Below are 21,057 nucleotides of genomic sequence, written 5' to 3' on the forward strand. Positions count from 1 at the left end.
AAGAATACTTTCTGAAAACGTTTTAGTTTCCTTTACTGAAAAAATGACCAAGCTCCCATGTCTGAGAACCGGTGGTGTCTGTGTCTGCTGGCCCACAGTACTCATTACGTACTGGGATATAAATAAATAATCCCCACTTAACTTTGGGATTGGGCATTCAAGATAGTGTCTCAATACGCAGATTGACACTAATGAATGTTTTACATACAACCAAACATGCCACTGTTTATTAGCTTCCTGAGTATTATTTTTTTCTTTCCCACCAACTTTAGAGAAGCTCCTGACAGCCCTATTTTCACGAGTATTGGAACTAGAATCTACTCTAAAAGCTCCTATCCCTCACCCACTCTTTGCAATGACCGGATGAAGTAGGTACTATGGCATTGTATAGAGAAGTAAATAGGCACAGAGATTAAATTATTGAAGAGCATGACAGAATGACGTATTTAGATTGCTGTTAACTTAGTGCGTGCTCACTAGTAAATCTCACCCTTCTTCACATTTGGTCTAAGTTGTGTGGCTGAAAATCGTCATATTAAAAGCCTGCCGCGCTGGGTGCAATGGCACACACCTGTAATCCCAGCAGCTCGAGGCTGAGGCAGGAGGATTTCGAGTTCAAAGCCAGCCTCAGCAAAAGTGCGCTCTAAGCAACTCAGTGAGACCCTGTCTCTAAATACAAGAGGGCTGGGGATATGGCTCAGAGGCCCAGTGCCCCTGACTTCAACCCCCCTACGCCCCGCTGCAAAAGAAAAAAAAAAACCTGCCGTGTAATGTCGGAGTGACACCTATGTCTAAGATACTACCTTACACAACTTAGCATATGGGCTTTGAATTTTGACTCCTCAGTGTGATAGCAGCCTGTCATGCCCTCTAGATTGCTTTTGATTGCGATGAAAATTAATTGTGTTCTTTATAGTTAGCTGACTAGGACGGCTGCCATCTGAGTTGTAATAGAACTCTGTTTCCCAATCCCTTAATAATTACTATGTAGAAATTAAAACGAAAGGGAAATTAGGGGCTGGGGTTGTGGCTCATTGGTAGAATATTTGCTTACCATGTGCAAAGCACTGGGCTTGAATCCTACCATCACCCAAAACGGGGGCGGGGGGAACAACAAAAATAGGGATCTCCCCAATTGAAAAAGTGGCAAGAGAGCCCTGACAAAAAGTGTACAGAATTATAGCTTTATTTGTAATTACTGAATCTTTCTCAACTAAAAAATGCAGATATAGCTCCGTGGTAAAGCACCTGCTTAGCATGTGCGAAGCCCTGGGTTCCGTGCCCGGCGCCACGATAACAATAACCTAAAAGATGATATTCATGTAAGTGAACAGGAATGCAGAGGGTTTAAATCATACAAGACCTGATGACTCCTCCATAGCTTCTTAAGAAATGCACTGCCTTGGAAAAAATCTTGGAAACTGCTTTGGTCACCAGATTCGTAATCTGCAAAAGTAAAATAAGTTGAACTTCCCCAGCTGCTGAAAAGATATATATAGAATACGATCCTAAAGAGAACCGTCTTTTCCCCCCATTACCACACATTCTCGTTTTGGAGGGAAAATAAAAAGTTTGCTAGAAAATGCAAAATGGCGATCTCCCATGACGTCATACTGTCTCGGTCGCGCACCCGAGTCTCAGGGCGGAAGTGAACTACAGCAGCCTCGCTGTGGGCGGTCGTGACTCCCCACGCAAAAGGAAAAGTTTCAACGTCAGGCGGATATGTCCTCTCGGGTAAGGGCGGAAGTTGTTTTAAGGACGGAAAGTTTCTTAAACCAAGATTAGCGGCAGCGCCTGTCGCGTTTCAGTCACTTCCGGGGCGGATCGGAAGTTGCTTTGTTTTGCTTCAAGATGGCTGCGGGGATGTATTTGGAACATTATCTGGACAGTAAGAGCAGTCTGGAGGAGGGGGTCAGGGGTCATAGAGTGGTGGGGGGATCAGGGCTGAGAGAATCTATGGCCCCGAAGTCCTGATGGCGAGGTCGTCACAATTATGAAGGGGATCTGTGGGAGGAAATATTGGAGGGTCTGAAGAAAGAGGGGGCGGGGCAGTAGACTCGAGGCCTCGCTGTTGGGTGTAGACCTGGGAGGGGCTGCGCGATGGGACCCAAGGTCGTGAGTCTTGAAGGGCTTGTAGGCATAGCAGGGAAATTTTTTGGTACCCCTATTTTTCAGGGTCTCAAATCTCAGGGTAGGGTTTTAACGCCGAAGTCGTTCAGAATCGGTATTACCATTGTCATTTGGGGTAGCGGCAAAGACTTTGCTTAAATCTTATGCAGTCTGTTCTTTCTCAGAAGTAGCATCTCATAGGGGGGTGGGCATGAGCGACCACTATCTGATGATAAACTGGACCGCTTCTTCTCACTGAGTACAAATCCAATTCCTATCAAATGAAAATCTGATGGTGTTTACCCCATTTGTGTAAGCTATGCTTTCACAAATCCTGTCACCCTGTGTAATTAACGTTTTAGTGTTGAGAGTCATTCATTCAACAAATTTATTGAGAAACATAATGCTTTGACAATGGGGATATAAGAAAATAGGTAAGAAACATTCCCGTGCCCTCAAGAAGCTCACAAACTAGTAAGAAACAGATTCTGCAAATAAATAATTTTAAAAGTTTGACAAGCGAAATATTGGGGGTACATTTAAAGGACAGTTGGCAACCTGAGAGAGGGGCTGATTACCTGGGGATATAGGTAAAGCTTTACTGACATACATTGATAGGGTCTTAAGGATAAGTGCTTACTTGCCTGTGTGGAAAGAGAAAGGGAGTTCCAGGTTGGGGAAAGCATCAGCACAGGTGTTGTGATAGGTTTGTGACTAGGTTAGGTAAACTGAGTTCATAATATTTGATATATATGACTTTAAGGTGAGAGATAAGGAAGTGAAACTGGAGAGACACTGGTGCTAGACTGGACAAAGTCTTTTTATTTTGTACTGGAGATTGAATCAAGGTTCGCTTAACCACTGACCACATCCCCAGCCCTTTTTTTTTTTTTTTGTATTTTATTTTGAGACAGGGTCTTGCTAAGTAAGTTGCTTAGGGCCTCTCTAAGTTGCTGAGGCTGGCTTTGAACTTGTAATGCCCCACCTCAGCCTCCTGAGCCACTGGGATTACAGGTGTGTGCCACTGTCCCAGCTGGACAAAGACTTTTAAGGAAAGCTAACAAGTTTGCATTTTAAAGTAGTGTATGGCCAAGCATGGTGATACATGCCTGTAATCTCAATGACTTGGGGGGCTGGGGCAAGAGGATCTCAAGTTTGAGTCCAGCCTCAGCAATTTAGAGAGGCCTTAAGCAACTTAGCAAGACTCTGTCTCAAAAAGGGAAACAAATTTTTTAAAGGGCTGGGGATGTAACTCAGTGGTACAGAACTTGCCTAGCACGAATAAGCTCCTGGGTTTGATGCCCAGCATGGGAAAAAAAAAAGTTTAGATGGAGTCATGGGAAGAGATTTTTCTTGTATGGGAAAGGCTTAAATATTTTCATTCATTTATTCAAGAATTCACTGAGTACCTTTTGTATTCAAGTTATACTTGTAAACGCTAGGGAAATGGAAGAAAATAAGATACATGTTTTCATCCTCTTGAAGGGCTAAGGAGACAGACACCAAATTACTAATTACAGAATTATTTAATTACAGTTGGATAAGCACTAAAAAAGATGGGCTACCTTTATAGCCTATATATCGGGCACTTGTCAAAAGTCTAGGAAAGTTAGGTTTGAGCCGAGTTTAGAAAAACTTACAAATTCAGTAGGCAAAGAGATGAAGTGGAATGAGGAAGACTGGCATTCCAGGGAAAGAAGATACTTTTGGAATGCTGCTGGCTAGTTTGAGGCTCTCAGAAAAGCCCAATATGATTGGAGCAGAAGAGAAAACTGACATGACTGGTGTGAGTTAAGCAGGGGCTAGAAAGTGTAGAACATCCAACCAGCAATGGGAAGTTCCTGCAAGGTTGCCAGGTGTGGTACACATGCCTATATCCCATTGTCTCAGGAGGCTAAGTCAGAACAATCCACAGGTTCAAGGCTAGCCTCAGCAACTTGGAGAGACCCTATCTCAAAATAAAAAGAGCTTGGGATGTAGCTCAGTGGTAAAAGTATCCCTGGGTTCAGTCCCCAGTACCAAAAAATAAAGGAAGTTGCTGGAAGGTTATAAGCAGGAGAGTGACTTGATTGGGTTTGCTTTTCTTTAAAGATGGAATCTCACTATTTTGCCCAGGTGGCCTCAAATTCTTGGTCCTCCTACCTCCACTTCTTATGTAGCTGGGATTACAGACATGCACTGGTTTGCTTTTTTAATTTTTATTTTATTTTTGCAGTGCTGGGAATGAAAACCAGGACCTCATGCATACTAGCTAAGCACTCTATCACTGGTTTCTATTCTTTAAAAGAACATTTGGTCTACCCTTTAGAAAATTGATTGGATATCTGTGATGAGTAGTAGAGAATATCATGATGTTATTTGTAAGTTGAGGGCAAGATGCTTGGAGACAGAGATTAAAAATAGAGGAAAGGGAAAGGCTGATTTGTAAAGTCACTGAAGAGAAGCGTGGGATAGTTGTGCAGAGGTGGAGAAATAGTTGGGAGGAGAGAGAAGTGAATATGACTCTTGAAAGAAAGGAACTATGAATGCTGTCACAAATCCAGAAGTTCAAATTAGGGAAGATGGAATTGCACTTTAAAAAGATGTATATAAAGGGCTGAGGTTGTGGCATAGTGGTAAGAATTACATGCTTAATATGTCCAAAACACAGGATTCCATCCCCATCCCCATACATGTAAACATAAACACACACAAATTGTAAATATGGGGGCTAGGGGTGTGGCTCAGTGGTAGAGCTCTTGCCAAGATCTCTGCATAGTCCAGTAATTATGTTTCTCTCTATTCTCTAGGTATTGAAAACCTCCCATTTGAATTACAGAGAAACTTTCAACTTATGAGGGACCTTGACCAAAGAACAGAGGGTAAGTAAAGAGTAAGCAGTTCTTATGTATGATGAGTGTGTGTAATCATTTATTTTCCTACTTGCTATTACCACGTCATCTGGTGTGATTTGGAGAACTATGAGTTTTTTTTTAAGACTCTCTTGGAATTCTTAAAAGAGGTTATTGATCCTCATTTCTATATCACTTTTCCATAACAAATTAAGTATTGAGACAAGGCCTCAAGAACTCAAGAGATGCTATGTTCTTTATATCTACCTCAAGAAGAATTCAAGAAACCAAAATTGATTCTAGCATCACTTCTGCTGTATGTGTCCAATATACTTATAGGATAACTATAGTGTTTCTGCTTCCCTGTTAATGTTATTCTCACAAAATTTACATTGGTTTTAGATTACATTTCATGTCTGTAGACAGGAGCTCTGTTGTATGAGAAATTCTTAAAAGGAGAGTGAAAGACAAAAGAGAAGAAGCAATTAACATCAGGATGCTACACTGTATTCTTCAATCTTACAGAAGCAATAGATAACATCTTCAGCCTTGACATTGAGGATATTTGGCTATATTGAGGCAGTTACTGGAGCCTGAGGGAAGCTACATTACAGTTATCAAGTTGGTCTCTTCAAGATCCAAGATGTCTATTGGAGCTATCGCCATACCCATTGAAGGATATATAGCTTTTACCTTCCATCCTTTGTATTCATGCTCAAAGATGTAATAAGCTGGTTTTAGGTTACGTGAAGCTGTGTTTTAAATTGCTTTGCTAAGTTTACTCATGAAAATGTGAGCATCATCTAAAATCTTGGACATCAACCTGTGAGAACTGCCTGCCAAATGATGAGAATCTAATTTATACAGTTCTGACTCTTCAGTTCATGCAAAAACCAGCTGGAGATTATGGAACTATATGCTTTTTTTTAAGCTGCTTTCAAAGGCCTGGAATGAAGTGGAACATAATCATAGCGTGTTTGCAGATCTTCCCCGTTACCTGTGTTAACACAGCTATATGGTGTTAAAGTCAGACTTTTTTCTGAGCCCTATCATACATTAGGGAGTAGACATCTTCAGTTAGTGTCCTGGGATATCACTACCTTTTCAAACTGTTTGGAGAAATATCTAAGATGGACAAACAGAAACAAAGTGATGGAAAATATAAGCAAGTTGCAAATGATCAGCAAAATATGTGGATAATAAGCAAGCAGAAGAGAGAGGGCCTAATTTTAAATTGTGAGACCTAAAAGCCAGAGCAACAGATGACCTAGCCTAGTTTGCTACTGTCAGAGCTTCTGAGGGATGCTTGTGAGACAAGAAACAAGGCAGTCTTTGGAATGACATTCATGGATCAAGAAGCAGCAAGCTCTGCAAAGAAGCATGTACAAACATCAACAAAAATATACTTCATATTAATGTGGTATGCAAAGAATCCCCCAATATATTGCAATAATTTAAGTTCCAACTATGCTAGCAATGTTGTCAACACCTTGAAGGCATCTTTAAAACAAATAGTGTTGATATGAGTACATGGCACAGTTCCTGTGAACATTCAGTAGGTTTTATTTCAAAGGTCATGATGGTCAATGGAAAAAGTCCAAGGAACAAGAGCAAGAAGTGTGTTTCATCTAGCCGCCCAGGAGCCATTGTGACCAGGCCTCTGTCTCTGTTGTAGACCTGAAGGCTGAAATTGACAAGTTGGCCACTGAATATATGAGTAGCGCCCGCAACCTGAGCTCCGAGGAAAAATTGGCTCTTCTCAGACAGATCCAGGAAGCCTATGGCAAGTGCAAGGAATTTGGTGACGACAAGGTGCAGCTTGCCATGCAGACCTATGAGATGGTATGGCCCTGTTCATGGCTCCCCACTACCTCCCATCTAATCTTTGGGGTCTTAGACCCCTCCTTCAGCTGTCAGAATCTGTTTTGGATCTGGGAGATCCATAGATTTTACCATAGCCTGTTTTCCTTTAATTAGAACCAGGCTTATATCTCTCCCTTCTCCTTCCTTCTCTCCCAGGTTGACAAACACATTCGGCGACTGGACACAGACCTGGCCCGTTTTGAGGCTGATTTGAAGGAGAAACAGATCGAGTCAAGTGACTATGACAGCTCTTCTAGCAAAGGCAAAAAGAGTGAGGAGGGGGGCGGGGCTGTGAGAGTGGGTGAGGACTCTGAGGGAGAAGAGATCTGCTCTTCACCTATGAGGGAGGAATACCAAGTTGCAAAGAAGAGGAAGAAAGAGGACTTAACCCATCTTTCTATCTCCCTGCCTTCTGGCTTTCCCCCTCTTCCCTAGAAGGCCGGACTCAAAAGGAGAAGAAAGCTGCCCGTGCACGTTCCAAAGGGAAAAACTCAGATGAAGAAGCACCCAAGGCTGCCCAGAAGAAGTTAAAACTTGTGCGCACGTGAGTGTTTCAGATGACATACTCTTCAACAAGTAACATCCTCTTCTCTCCTGACATCCCACTCTCACCCTACACTGCACTGCCCTTTGCCACTTTTCCTATTTTCTGTTAATAACTCTTCTCATCACTTTGGTGTCTGCTGGATGGAGAGGAGAAGCCCCACCAGGATTTCCTTCTACCGCCTCAGAGCCTTAGGTCCTAGCTTCCCTTCCTGCAAATGACAATTTCTCTTCCTCTTGGCATACAGAAGTCCTGAGTATGGGATGCCCTCAGTGACCTTTGGCAGTGTCCATCCCTCTGATGTGTTGGATATGCCTGTGGATCCCAACGAACCCACCTATTGCCTTTGTCACCAGGTCTCCTATGGAGAGATGATTGGCTGTGACAACCCTGATGTGAGAACCTTTTACCTCAGGATGTGGGGTTCTGAGGGACATGAAAGGAGTGGGTTTAAAATGGGGGAGCCATGATTGAAGAATGGGACTTCAAAATGAAGGACAATGGCTGAAAGTAGGACATGGCGGATGCATCTGTAATCCTAGCTACTTAGGAGGCTGAAGCACGAGGATCACTTGAGCCCAGGAGTTCAGGGATTGCCTGGGCAACACAGTAAGACCCAGTCTCAAAAACAAAAAGAAAAAACGAGGGGCTGGGATTGTGGCTCAGCGGTAGAGTGCTCACCTAGCACATGCGAGGCCCTGGGTTCAAACTTCAGCACCACATAAAAATAAATAAAATAAAGATATTGTGTCCAACTACAACTAAAAAGTAAATATTTAAAAACAAAAAACAATGGATATGGGTGGCCTTGTGCCTTCCAGAAAGTCTCCAAAGGGATGGGATATATGTACACTCCTAAAGAATCTTTATGAGGGCTTTCTTTCCACCATCCAGGCTCCTAACTACTGCATCTTCCTTTTCCAGTGTTCCATTGAGTGGTTCCACTTTGCCTGTGTGGGACTGACAACCAAGCCTCGGGGGAAATGGTAAGTTGCAGCCTAACTGGACTATTGCAAAGCTTGATGGCATAGGGTACTTTCCCATTCACTCACTTTCCCCCCACCCATCTCTTTGTTTTTGCTTTCTAGGTTTTGCCCACGCTGCTCCCAAGAACGAAAGAAGAAATAGATAAGGGCCTTGGATTCCAACACAGTTTCTTCCACATCCCCTGATCTGGGCTAGTGGGCAGAGGAATGCCTGTATTGGGGCCAGGGGGTTCAGGGAGAAGTGGATGGTGCAGTATCGTCATCCCTTCTCCTCCCCTTCCCCATTCCCGGTGCTGAGGCTGCATTCAAACCCTGGTAGGGAGGGGTGCCGCAACCACTAACGGTATGTGTTCTCATTCTGCCCTCCCCCTGGTTGGGAAGTAAGCTTGCCCACTGTCCTTTTGCCTCCATGCTGAGGTTGGTGCTGTATTTCAGAGGAAGGGTCCTCTTGATTTCCCTTGCTTTGTATTTGAGGACTGGGGAAGTAGCATAGGGCACTCCGCTGGCTCCCTTAATCCTCCTCCTGCTACCCTGTGGGGAGCTAGGTATGAACTCTCTTCTCCATTCTCTTCCTGTTTTTTCATGATGGGGATGCCCTGGATCATTTGGGCTGTGGCCCTCATTGAAGGGGCACCCCATCCTCTATGCCAAGGGGATTCATCCTGACCTTGAATGGGAGAGGGGGCAAGGTGGAATGCAGATAACTCACATGTAAAAGGAGCCTGGATAGGTAAATAAAAGCTATACATGTTGGCCTGCTGTGTTTATTGTAGAGACACTATTTCAGTACATGTGCTAAGCATTCTTTTTGCACCCTTTGGGTTGGATGAGAGGTGGGAGGATGACATCCCAGAATTAGGACAAGAAACCTGAATAATATTGTGCACCAGCATCTACAGCTTCTCAACCTGGGGAAGGCAACACTGGCTGGAGGGTGTGACTCAGAACTTTGTAAATTGTGCATCTTTTCTCCATAAGACATCTTTTTACTTAATTTCCAATAAATGATGTATTTGTGTTATACTTGTGTACTACTATAGTAAATATTAGCTTGATTTCTTATTTTAAACATTGAGCAGACAGATATTTTCCTCCCATACCTTAATGGATTGTGTTGCTCATGTCCCTCTTGGCATCCATTTCCTAGAGCTTCATAGACATCTTTATACCCGAGCACTCCCTCCTGTGAACCCTTCTCTTATTTTCCCTTTTGACCTATATCTTACCTGGAGGCATCCTCTGTTTCCTACCCTTTGTTTTGGACATTCCATCATTGCCAGCCACAGAACCCTGCCTATGCTCACATCTAGGTCTCTCCACCATCTGGACAAATTGCTTCTCTAAACCCTGATTTCCCTGCATGTAAAATAAGGATCATAATAGATCCACCTTCTGGGATTACTGTGGAGATTAAATGAGGTAATCAAGAACAACAGGCCTCATCGAAGATAGAACATGAATGGTGGCCTTCGCTGTTCTGCTGGATTTGCCCTGACCTGAGCGATGCCCTCCAGCCACTTGGCCATTTGGGTTCTTGGCTCCGCCCCTGGGCCCCTGCGGCGGCCCCGCCTTTGTGACGTAGGGCCTCACCTGCACTCCTGCGCGCCCGCTGTCTGTGGCTTGGCCGGTTAGAGGCCAGGAAACACGGTCGGATCTTCCGGGGCCATGACAAAACTGTCTGATGGCCTCCTTCTCTCTCTCCTGAAGGGTGAGAGGTTCCCTCCTGTTCTAATAGCGTGGTCCTCCCTGAGCTCAGCCCTCGCCCTCTACTGCCTGAGAGTCTTTTTTTTTTTTATGATTTCTGAGATGCTTTATCATGGTGATTTGAGTCCGCTCCCTTGCTTCTGACATCCTTCCCGATCTCCCCCCTGTCTCTAGAATTTCCTTAACCTTCTCCGTGGGGACCACCCGCAGGAACATCCCGGTTCCTAATTTTGCCTGGGTCTGGAGCGGGTTTGGGGTTGCTGTGTGTCCAACGATGTTACCCTACTCCTCAGTGCTGCTCCTGCCTCTGGCACCTGCCCCAGCCCAGGAGTCAACTTCAGCCTCTACTCCAGGCAGTCCTCTCTCCCCCAGCGAATATGAACGCTTCTTTGCTCTGCTGACCCCAACCTGGAAGGCAGAGACTACCTGCCGTCTTCGTGCGACCCATGGCTGCGGAAACCCCACTCTGGTCCAGCTGGATCAATATGAAAACCACGGCTTGGTGCCGGATGGTGAGGGGAAACCAAGGCACCCAGAGTTCACCCAAACCCAGGACAGAAGTCCTGTGCTCACGTGAGATAGGGGAAACCAAGACACCCAGAATTCACCCAAGCCCAGGGCAGAAGTCCTGTGCTCATGTGAGATAGAGGGAGGGTATGGCCAGCCTCTAACCCAGAGTCTCATACTGTACTCTACCCAGGCCTTCCCCAGAGGGCCTTCCCTCTGTGTGTTCACCTTCTCCACTCCTGCCCCTTCTCAGGCGCGGTCTGCTCCGACCTTCCTTATGCCTCCTGGTTTGAGTCGTTCTGCCAGTTTACTCAGTATCGCTGCTCCAACCATGTCTACTATGCCAAGGTGAGGCCCAGGAGAAAGGTTGGATATGATAACTACAGGGCCAAGGGAGTGGAAATGGGGAGTTGAGGAAGGGTTCCAACACATCCTATCCTCCTTAGATCCTTCCTCTCTGCCATTTTGCCAGTCATTTGCTCAGATTATATATGAATAGTCTCACCTGGACATTCATACTGTCTAAAAACCCTGTTACTTCAAGAAAAGTAGGGAAGAGGGATGGGAAGAGGCAGAGACAAGCCCTTCCATTTCTTCTAATAGGTCAGTGATTTTATTCTAATCAACAGCAGAAGAGTGAGGCAGGAGTATGACCCAGACAAAAAGACTATCTTCCAGAGAGACCCTTTCTCAGGACTAGAGGGTTCCAGCAAAGATCATGTTCCTTCATCCTTTCCCAGGATCTATGAGGGATGAGCCATCCTGGGAAAGGGACTGAACAATTCACTAGAACAGAAGTCTGCCCTTGGGAAAGGCTTTCCCATTTTCCTTCTCTCCCTGCAGAGAGTTCGGTGTTCCCAGCCAGTATCCATTCTCTCACCTAATACTTACAAGGAGGTAGAGGTTGCAGCAGAAGTCGCACCCACCACCATGACCTCCCCATTTTTATCTCATATCACAGGTGAGACCCTATCACAACTTCCAGAGCCAGGATGTAGGTCACTGGTAATAGGGAAGGGGAAGAATGTTGAACAGGGAGAATAGGAATTTATGAATACAGATATGGCTCTTCTGCCCAAGAATATCTTCTGCCATTATTTACAATCCTACCCTGAATCCATTTTTCCTAGTTTCCAGCATTGGAACTTCTCTGGACCTTTTATAATCTAACATCTTCATTTTAGAAAGGATTAGGACTGGGGGTGTAACTCAGTGGTAGAGCATGTGCTTAGCACACATGAGGCTCTGTGTTCAATTCCCAGCGCCAGTAGAAAGCATTAGTTTCTAGCTACTTGGAATATTTTTTGTTCCCTAAGGAGAGAGAAAAAAAAGTTGCATTTGAGGTGGGAGGTAGGGAAGAAGAGAGGTATGAGAGGTATGACACATACCACCAACACAACATTTGCCATGGAAATATATTTCATTTTGATATTCATATTCGTTTTTTGTTTTTTATACTTAACTATGTAGGTAAATGTAATTTTAGTCTACATTTACTGTCCTTGTGTTTATGTGTGAACATACACTTAGGTGCCAAAAGCCTGTCTCTTTCTCTTCTCTTTTTTGGTTCCTCCCAAACCCTGTGGTAGCCACAGAACGGCAGGCCTTCCAGCCCTGGCCTGAGCGGCTGAACAACAACGTGGAGGAGCTGCTCCAATCCTCCTTGTCCCTGGGAGGCCAAGAGCAACTGCCTGATCACAAGCAGGAACACAGACTGGAGCAACACAAAAAAGAGCAAATGCAAGAACAAAAGCAGGAGGAAGAGCAGGAGCAAGAAGAGCAAGAGGAGGAACAAGAGGAGGAGGGAAAGCAGGAAGAGGAGCAGGGGACAGAAGAGGGACTTGAGACAGTGTCTAGTTTGCAGGCTAATGCAGAGGCTAAGTTTCTGTCTGAATCTTTGTCTTCCAACCCTTCCTCCTTTACTCCCCGAGTCCGAGAAGCAGAACCTGCTCCTGTCATGGAGAACACCCAAGAGGTCACTCAATCAGCACAAGAAATAGATGAAATGAATGAAATATATGATGAGGATGTCTACTGGAGCAGAAGTCAAAACCCTGGCAGGTACAGGAAGTTGTGACTCCCTCATGGGCCCTGACATCCCTGCTGCTTTCTTTGGAAACAAGAAGCTCACTTTTCCGACCTGCAAACCCACTCAGACCTACTTGCGCTTCAGGCACAACTAGCAACTGCTATGCCTATCCTTGGCTTAATCCCTGACCTAGGTGCTCATTCTCTACATGATGTGGGACAATGAGCCCTGAATCTGGAGCTACCAGGCTTGGAGGATGGCCAGTGAAATCCTGTCTCAAAAAAATAAAAAATAAAATAAAATAAAAAGGGCTAGGGATGTAGCTCAGTGATAGAAAGCCTGTGGGTTCAATCCCTAGTACAAAAAAAAAAAAATAGATGCTCAGGGGAGGGCAAGAGAGTAGATATGTCTTTCTGCTCCAGCCTTCCAGCTCATCCCCACCAGTCAGTACTGTCTTCTTGCAGCCTCCTGCAACTACCCCACACAGAGTCCTTGCTGATATTGTGCTATTCAATTGTGGAGAATACCTGCATCATGACCCCCACAGCCAAGGCCTGGAAGTACCTAGAGGAGGAGATCCTTGGTTTCGGGAAGACGGTATGCCTACCATGCTGTTTAATGGATATGTGCCACTAGGAATCCTTGGGTCTGGCACTACATGAGGCCATGGGAGAGAGGAATGAGCAAGGAAAACATGAGGCATAGTAGTGGAGATTCTATCCAAGTGGGACTTCCTCCTTTGGAAGCATGTCAGTCCATCTTCAAGGAGGAAGGCTTTGGTCCTAGATGGAATTCATCCTCCAGCCCACTAACTTGTTAGGCTCTGAGTCATCTCTTCATCCTGTTCACCATTTTCAGTACCTAGTTGCACCTAGCTGATGCAGCTCTCCTTTCCAAAAGGTTCATAGAATCTATTCCAGGGAATCTGTAAAAGGATTATAGTCTCAAAATATTTTCCAAATACAGCAAGTCTAGGCCTGGGGATATAGCTCAGTTGATAGAGTGCTTGCCTTGCATACACAAAGCCCTGGGTTTAATTACCAGCACAAAAAAACACAAACAAAAAACTCAAATGCAGCAAGTTTGTTCCCAGGAAATATACTTTAGGTTTTCCTTTCTTTCAAGATGAAATTGTTCAGGCTAGTCTGAAACTCCTGAGCTCAAGTGATCCTCCCACCTCGGCCTCCTGAGTATCTGACTATATGTGCATGCAATTGCACTCAGCTCCTAGATTGAGCCATCTTTTTTTCTTTAATACTGGAGACTGAACTTGAAGTAGGGGCTTTGACACTGAGCTACTCCCCTGCCCTTTATTTATTTATTTATTTATTTTTATTTTGAGCCTAATTGCCAAGGCTGGCCTTGAACTTGCCATCCTCCTACCTCAGCCTTTGGAGTAGCTGGTATTACAGGCATGTACCACCACACCTGGCACTACTGTTTTCAAATAATACAACTTAGCATTCATGCATTCATCCATTTGTTTAACAAATACTGACTGGGCACCAACTCTCTATTAGGTAATTGAGGTGCAGTAGATCCAATGCTTTGTCTTCTTAGAATCTAGTAGGAAAGAGAGATGAGGAAACAGGCAGGCTAGACATCAGTAATAGGCATAAGAACAAAGTGCAGAGAACAGATGGGATGGAGGGACAGATTTTCCATGTTTGGAAGGATTAGAGAGTGCTTTTTCAGAGGAACAGATGTTAATCTGATTAACATCTGTTCCTCTGAGACTTGGGTATAAGAGAAGTTAACCAGGCAAAGAAGGAGCTCCAGGGAAGGTTCCTGGTAGATGGTATAGTATGAGTAAAGGCTCTGAGGCAACTAGAAATCTCCAGACTCAGAATGAGCATACAGTTTCTTCTTTTAAGAGGCTGAGAACCCAGGAAGGAGATTCATCCTAAAGAAGGAGGGTGCAAGGAGTTAGAGGTTTTTAAAAACTTGTCAGAAATTCAGGGGGAAGCCAAGCACAGTGGTGCACACCTGTAATCCCAGCTACTTCAGAGGCTGAGGAGGAGGATTGCAAGTTCAAGGCCAGCCTTGGCAACTTGGTGAGACCCTGTCTCAAAAAATAAAAAAGACTAGGGATATAGCTTAGTGATGGAATTCCCCTGGCTTTATTACCCAGTAGCAGCCTGGCGGGATTGCAAGGGGATTGGAAAGTTCAGAGTCATGAAAGAAACTCTCTGAAGGAGTTGGATAAGAGTGCAGCAGAGTGCATTTTACTTGCAGCAGAGCAAAGGAAGACACATGTTAAAAGTCTTAAATGGCAGTCTTAGCATTTGTATTTAATTTTGTAGGCAGAGGGAATTTAATGCAGATTTTGGGTCAGGGACTTGATGCTGCCCTTATGTGCTTCTGTAAAGAGTAAGCAGGTGATATAAGAAATTCCATACACCTTTACAAGCTGTACCCACTGGTGAGAAAGGAGGATGATGGAATTGACTGAAGATACTGCTTAGCAAGATCCCTCTGTAGTGACGAGGAAGCTCAATCAGGATAGAGTCCAGCTAGGAGATGGGTAACTCCACTTTGAGAAGATCTTCCAAAAACCTGAAGGTTTCAAACCTAGGTGTTTTGTAGAGCATAGGTTATAGAGTTAGAAGGACCTAGATCCATGTCCCAACTTCATCTTTTGTTAGACATGTGGCTTTGAACAATGTACTGAATCTAACAATTACTTATAAAGAAAGCCTCAGTTTCTTATCAGTGAATGAGAAATAGTATTGGTACTTCTGTTGTTGTTACAGGGTTCTTCAGAAGACAAATGAGACTATATAGATAGTACCAAAACACTGTCACCTCTCTGCAAATATTAGCATTATCATTAGCAGAGAATGGAAGATGGTTATGGGTTCTTCTCAGATAAGATAAATTAGGGGCAATTGGCAGTTCTCCAATGTACTTGACAATGAAAATTTTGAGTTCAGGGAAAAGATTAGAGCTGGTGATAAACATTTGGGTATCAGTCAGGCCCAGTGGAACACACCTGTAATCCCAGTGACTCAGGAGGCTGAGGCAGGAAGATCACAAGTTTGAGGCCATCCTCAGCAAATTAGTGAGAGCCTCTCAAAAAGAGCTGGGAACGTAGCTCAGTGGTAGAGCACCCCTGGGTTCAATCCCTATTAGCACAAAAAAATTTGTGGAGTATCACCTGCACATAGATGAAAATTACCCAAGAATAGAAACCATCCACATCCACGTCCAGGAAAAGGGTGAAGAAATAGCTGAGGCAAGGTCCTTGGGGAGGAAAATGGGGAGAAAATCCAGAGAAGCTATCAGAAGAGCCTTAAAGCAAAAACATTCTGTGGGCCGCTCTGGAGGGCTGAGGTTGGGGAAAAGGCAAGCCACCAAGTCCCAGCTTCAGCTTTTCACTCATACTCCTGCCTCAGGTCTGTGACAGTCTTGGGCGGCGACATACATCTATCTGTCCCCTCTGTGCCTTCTGCTCCCTGAAGCTGGAGCAGTGCTACTCAGAGAACAACCTGCGGCGGCAAGAATGTGACACTTCCCACAAGACACCCTTCCTCAGCCCCTTGCTCACAGCCCAGGGCGTGTCTGTCGGCACCCAGGTACCTGGCCAGGCAAGTTGTAGTGGGGAGGCCTGTAGGAGGGCAAGGGATGTGCACCTCTTGCCTGTCTCCTGTGCCACAGGTAGGGTCCCCAGAAGCAGGCCGCTTTTATGGGCTGGAATTGTATGGTGGGCTCCGCATGGACTTCTGGTGTGCCCGGCTTGCCACAAAGGGCTGTGAAGATGTCAGAGTCTCCAGCTGGCTCCAGACTGAGTTCCTTAGCTTCCATGATGGGGATTTCCCCACCAAGGTCAGACCCTTACCCCAAAGCTTAGCCCACTCCTCCCTTTGCCCTAGTTCCTTGTAAGTATGTGCTCTAGGATGTGGAAGGGGGCTTGAGTTCCTCACAGAACCTCCTACCTGATTCCAACAGACCATAGCACACCTCCCCAAAAGATTAAGATTGTTTTTGTCAAAGCAGTAGAAACCCAGCCAGATGAGAAAGCACAGGACTGGGAGGCAAGAGACAGAAATAGGGGATCCAGTCAAAGTTATACTCATCTCTGTGATAAAAGACTAGGTGACATGGAGGATACTGCCTGGCCCTGTGATCCCTGCCTTAGCCTGCCAGACTCCTTCCCTGACACTTCCAGTGCATTCCCTGCTTAGTGACAGCAATTTGGCTCCCCTCTCTCCAAAGTTACTTCTTTTTTTTTTTTTTTTTTTTTTTTTAATTTATTTTTCTGTTTTCGGCGGACATAACATCTTTGTTTGTATGTGGTGCTGAGGATCGAACCCGGGCCGCACGCATGCCAGGCGAGCGCGCTACCGCTTGAGCCACATCCCCAGCCCCAAAGTTACTTCTTAACAGGATTGTCAGTAGTTGCTGAGACTCCCTCCTGTGGTTTGACAGGAAAAACCCAGACAAGGAAAAGTAGGACCATCTTAGGAAAGGGCTGGTAGGGGTTAGGAGTATAATTCAGTGGTGGAATGCTTGCCTGGCATGCACAAGGCTCTGGATTTCATCCACAGCAACTGGGGGTGGTGGGTGGTGGGGAGAAAAGGCTGGTGCTGAGCTTCAGGGCAGTGCCTAGCTTTTGTCCCTGAACCTCTAGACCTGGAAGGAGTCTCAGAAATCATCTCAGTTGCTCCCTGAATTTATAGATGGGAGGCAAGTTCCAAAGAGGAAAGTTATTGACCCACTGTCACACAACAGTTTCTTCTACCATCCTCTTCACTCATCACCATCACCAGAAGGATCCCTGATATTTTGACCACTATTTGGGTCCCCTTTCCCATGTTCTGAACAACTTCTTGCTGTTGTTGCTGGGGGTGGAACACAGGGCCTCATAAACACTAAGTAAGTAGTCTACCACTGACCTACATCCCTAGCCCATATTCTTGACCCTGAACCACCCACCTGTCCAATCCTATTCCTCAGTCAGTTTCCCAGCAAGCTGACCAGTAGGGCAGCCAATTCTGTTTCTCCAAGCTCCTGAATGCTGTTTAGCAATCTGTGACTGAGGGTGAGAGGGAAAGGGCAGAGGAACCAGAGGCTTATTCCTCAGAAAGCACATCCCAGGTATGCAAGGTCTGGTTGTCAAAAGCCACACCCCTGCCCCTGCCATTGCCAGTATCCCCTGGAGTTTGATGTTCTGTTAGGCTTCTTATATTCCCCTCTCTTGCTCCTGGCTTAGGTTTGTGACACAGACTATGTCCAGTATCCAAACTACTGTTCCTTCAAAAGCCAGCAATGTCTGATGAGAAACCAGAATCGGAAGGTGAGCACCCCATCCTGCCCCCACCTCCTCCTGCCAGCCCTTCAGTCACCCATACCATGTATGTGTATTCTGAGTTCCCCTCTTCCAGAAGTTGGGCTATGGGGAGCCAGTTCTCTACTTTCATCTATAGGTCAGGGACCTCTTCAGGGTGCTTCCTCCAGGTCTCTGGTCCTGGATTAAGCAAGTCCCTCCTCCCAGGCACAAGGGTTCAAGAGGAAGATGGTGCAGATAAGGGGAGGACACTGAGGACATCACACCTAGGCTAGAAATTGGATGTTGAGTTTTAATCTGGCTTCCTTACTTACTAGGTAGCCTAGGATAAGTCAAGTGCCCCTCTGTGCTTCAGATTCCTGATTTCCAAAAGAAGGGGTTTGAGCCACTTGGTATTTTCTCCATCATACAGAAAAAAAAATTATTTTTTTAGTTTCCTCTTCTCTTTTACTGCCTACCTCTGTTTCTTGTGATGCTTCTGACACCTCCTCACCTGCACATTCCTGGCACCTGGCTCTGTGTCACAGATTATATATGCACAATCCCCATGTAGGTATCCCGCACAAGATGTCTGCAGAATGAAACTTACACTGTTTTATCCCTGACCAAAAGTGAGGACCTTGTGCTTCGATGGAGCCAGGAGTTCAGCACCTTGACTCTAGGCCAAGTTGGATGAGCTGGAATCCATTCTGGCCCCACTCCAGCCTGACAGGTCCACTTTCTTTATCTGTCAGTTTGCTTTCAGGCTGCCTCTCATGGGTCTCTTACCTAGTCCCTAGTAACACTCTCCTTGGGTTGGGGTAGCAGTCCCAGAGAGGTCCACAATGGGAGTTCCATCTGCCTTAGGAGAATGTCTTTATATAAAGTGTTTATTTTCAGCCTGTGTGCCCTTTTTTGGTTTGATCTTCATCCTCAGCACTGCCACCTTGCCCTTGGGAATCAACCTCTAACCTCCCAATTTTATGGATCCAGCTGCAGATGAGAGAACCTCATGGGAATGGTACTCAGGGAAGCAGCCATCTGTCAGAGAAGCAGAAGACCTAAGCAGTCAGGGAATTGGATTGAAGAAGGCTATGGCCAGGGTCTTAGGGATTATGTGTACTATGAGGGCATGTGTCTCTTCATTTCTGAAGCTCTGGGTCCTGTGATCTTAGAAGTGAGTGTAGGATTGTCCCTCTAAAGGATAAGGGTCAGAGCCTGAGATCATGTCCACGGGGATCAGCTCTGGACAAGTAGGGCATAGCTTACACTTTTTCAAGAGAGGAGAAACACATGTTGAGTTTCTTCCTCTACTATAGGCTCACAGTAGTCAACAGTATTTTTTTTTTCTTGCAGTGCTGGGGATCGAACCCAGGGCCTTGCACATGCTCCGCAAGTGTTCTACCACTGAGCTCATCCCCAGCCCATTAACAGAATTTCTAAAAAACTTATTATGGAAAATTTCAAAAATGCACAAAAATAGTATAATGTGCTGGGTATGATGGCACATGCCTGTAATTCCTACTGGGGAGGCTGAGGCAGGAGGCCAGCCTGGGCAACTTAACAAGAAGCTGTCAGAAAGAAAGGAAGGGAGGGAGGGAGGGAGGGAGGGAGAGAAAAGAGCTGGGGATGTGGATCAGTGGAGAGCACTGCTGGGTTCAGTTCCCAGTTCCAAGAAAAACAAAACAAAAAAACAGTATTATGAACCTTCGTGTACCCTTCACCCCGCCCTATATGACCTATCATTCAACAGAATAGAATGTTAAAGGTCCTACAAAGCTTCATAATAAAGAAATTTTAACCTAATGTTTTCCAAACTCATTTGACCACAAATGAGTACTACTTGCCATTTGAAAACTTATGCTTATGTTTTCTGAGGGGCTGTGCTCAGCTGCAGGATACAGAGGCGAGGGTATGTCATCTGAGCTTTCTGCCCTTCTGAAACTCCAAGCCTGGGGAAATAGACCTGAGTAAAGAGGAAGCATCCAGCCTGGCATTGTTGGAGGAGCTGGGTGTGTACTGGAAGGGAGAGAGGAAGAGACAGAGGGCCTTGCAGAACACTGGTATGCAGAGAGAACCCTGGGCAGGGGAAGGTACAAGCAGAATTGCATGGGGTAAACCACCTGGCCGACCTAAGAGAGGAAGAGACACACAGGGGAGGGTATGAGTGAGAACAGTGAGCAGCAGTGGGTTAGTCATCGGGCATCAGTGGTGGGTGTGCCAGTAAGAGTTCCCGGAAGCTGCTTGAGTGTGTGAGGGATGGGTGGGGGAGGTAGGTGGTAAATTAGGGCTGGATTAAGTGTCATTAGCTGCTGGAGTGGGGGGTTTCTTCTCTAGTCCATGAAGGCCTCTGAGGTCAATGCTTCCTCTTCTCTTTCTCCTTGGCCCTGTGGGGTTGGGTGAGTACAAAGAGCTGGGAGGGATGTGCTGAGAACTGCTGGGGTGGGTGTGTCACCACCCGCCCAGGAGCAGGTCCTACCAGCCCAACCCAGCACAGAACAGGCAGCGGAAGCCAGCTTGGGGCAGCCACAGAGCGACAAAGGGAGCACAGGTATGGGGGTGTGACAGGTGGGGTTGAACTGCCCAGGGGGGGACAAGGGGCAGGACCCCTCTTGTGGAAATGGGAGACATAGGTGGGGATGTAGATGAGGGTGGGACTTGGGCCCTGGAAAACCTTTTTGAATACAGTAAAAAGCCCAAAGGGGCTGCCTTAACCAACAGATCTTCTCAGAGCTGCTGGATGAAGCAGCCAACATGTCTGACACACCCAGGAGTGCCCCTCTGAAGGGGATCCCAAGGGATCCCAAGCTTCCACCCCAGGGCATCCCAAGGGTCCTCCCCTTCACCCTGGAGGTCCCCCCTCTCATGTTTAACTTGAGCTTCCAAAGGGAGGGGGCCTCTGGGAATGCTTCCAATATTTTCCAGGCCTTCTAATATACAACAATGAGCTAATCTGATTAAACTCTGCTAATGGGTTCACTGGCGCAGATGTGTTTTTATTTATTGCTATCCTTCTCAGGTAACCAAGGTGTATTTTACATATATTTTTTATTTTTTGCGGTGCTGGGTATGGAACCTAAGGCTCCAAGGATGCTAGGCAAGCTTTCTACCACTAAGCCCTAGCCTCATCCCCCAAGGGCATATTTTAATGCACTCTCAAGGAAGAATGGCCTCCACCCAAAGGGCTCATCTTTTTTTTTTTTTTTTTTTTTTTTTTT

The 21,057-nt window shown here is 45.6% G+C and overlaps 3 protein-coding genes across 7 annotated transcripts in view; all 3 read left to right on the forward strand.

Annotated features, from left to right (window-relative positions):
• The first annotated feature begins 1,752 nt into the window (after positions 1–1,752).
• Ing4 (inhibitor of growth family member 4) lies at positions 1,753–9,086 on the forward strand. 5 transcript variants are annotated; one of them, XM_015500698.2, is made up of 8 exons: positions 1,757–1,888; positions 4,899–4,970; positions 6,616–6,782; positions 6,960–7,074; positions 7,239–7,347; positions 7,595–7,742; positions 8,272–8,333; positions 8,436–9,086. In XM_015500698.2, exons 1-8 carry the CDS (start codon positions 1,852–1,854, stop codon positions 8,473–8,475), a joined length of 750 nt encoding a protein of 249 aa, XP_015356184.1. In that variant the 5' UTR covers positions 1,757–1,851; the 3' UTR covers positions 8,476–9,086. The 5 variants fall into 5 exon arrangements, with proteins under 5 accessions (XP_048643572.1, XP_015356184.1, XP_048643571.1 ...); XM_048787614.1 differs by having other exon boundaries at positions 6,960–7,065; XM_015500701.2 differs by having other exon boundaries at positions 6,960–7,065; positions 7,242–7,347.
• A 208-nt stretch (positions 9,087–9,294) lies between these two features.
• LOC107154954 (acrosin binding protein) lies at positions 9,295–19,252 on the forward strand. Its single transcript, XM_015500702.2, has 9 exons — positions 9,295–10,549; positions 10,798–10,892; positions 11,388–11,505; positions 12,134–12,605; positions 13,038–13,170; positions 15,969–16,148; positions 16,231–16,398; positions 17,786–17,869; positions 18,414–19,252. The coding sequence occupies exons 1-9, from the start codon at positions 10,312–10,314 to the stop codon at positions 18,534–18,536; spliced, it is 1,611 nt and encodes a 536-aa protein (XP_015356188.1). The 5' UTR covers positions 9,295–10,311; the 3' UTR covers positions 18,537–19,252.
• Positions 19,253–19,444: 192 nt separating this feature from the next.
• Lpar5 (lysophosphatidic acid receptor 5) overlaps positions 19,445–21,057 on the forward strand; it is a 13,099-nt gene continuing 11,486 nt past the window's right edge. Inside the window, exon 1 of the mRNA XM_048787640.1 lies at positions 19,445–20,390. The gene's annotated coding sequence lies outside the window, so the exon portion shown is untranslated. The remainder of the gene's footprint in view (positions 20,391–21,057) is intronic.

Source organism: Marmota marmota, unplaced genomic scaffold, assembly GCF_001458135.2.
Source record: "Marmota marmota marmota unplaced genomic scaffold, marMar, whole genome shotgun sequence".
Lineage (NCBI taxonomy): Eukaryota > Metazoa > Chordata > Mammalia > Rodentia > Sciuridae > Marmota > Marmota marmota.

Coding starts and splice junctions, on each gene's coding strand:
- Ing4 (XM_015500698.2), top strand. CDS start 1,852: ATGGCTGCGGGGATGTATTTGGAACATTATCTGGACA. Junction 1,889..4,898: donor TTTGGAACATTATCTGGACA/GTAAGAGCAGTC, acceptor TCTATTCTCTAG/GTATTGAAAACCTCCCATTT. Junction 6,783..6,959: donor CCATGCAGACCTATGAGATG/GTATGGCCCTGT, acceptor CTTCTCTCCCAG/GTTGACAAACACATTCGGCG.
- LOC107154954 (XM_015500702.2), top strand. CDS start 10,312: ATGTTACCCTACTCCTCAGTGCTGCTCCTGCCTCTGGCACCTGCCCCA. Junction 12,606..13,037: donor AGAAGTCAAAACCCTGGCAG/GTACAGGAAGTT, acceptor GTCTTCTTGCAG/CCTCCTGCAACTACCCCACA. Junction 13,171..15,968: donor TCCTTGGTTTCGGGAAGACG/GTATGCCTACCA, acceptor CTCCTGCCTCAG/GTCTGTGACAGTCTTGGGCG.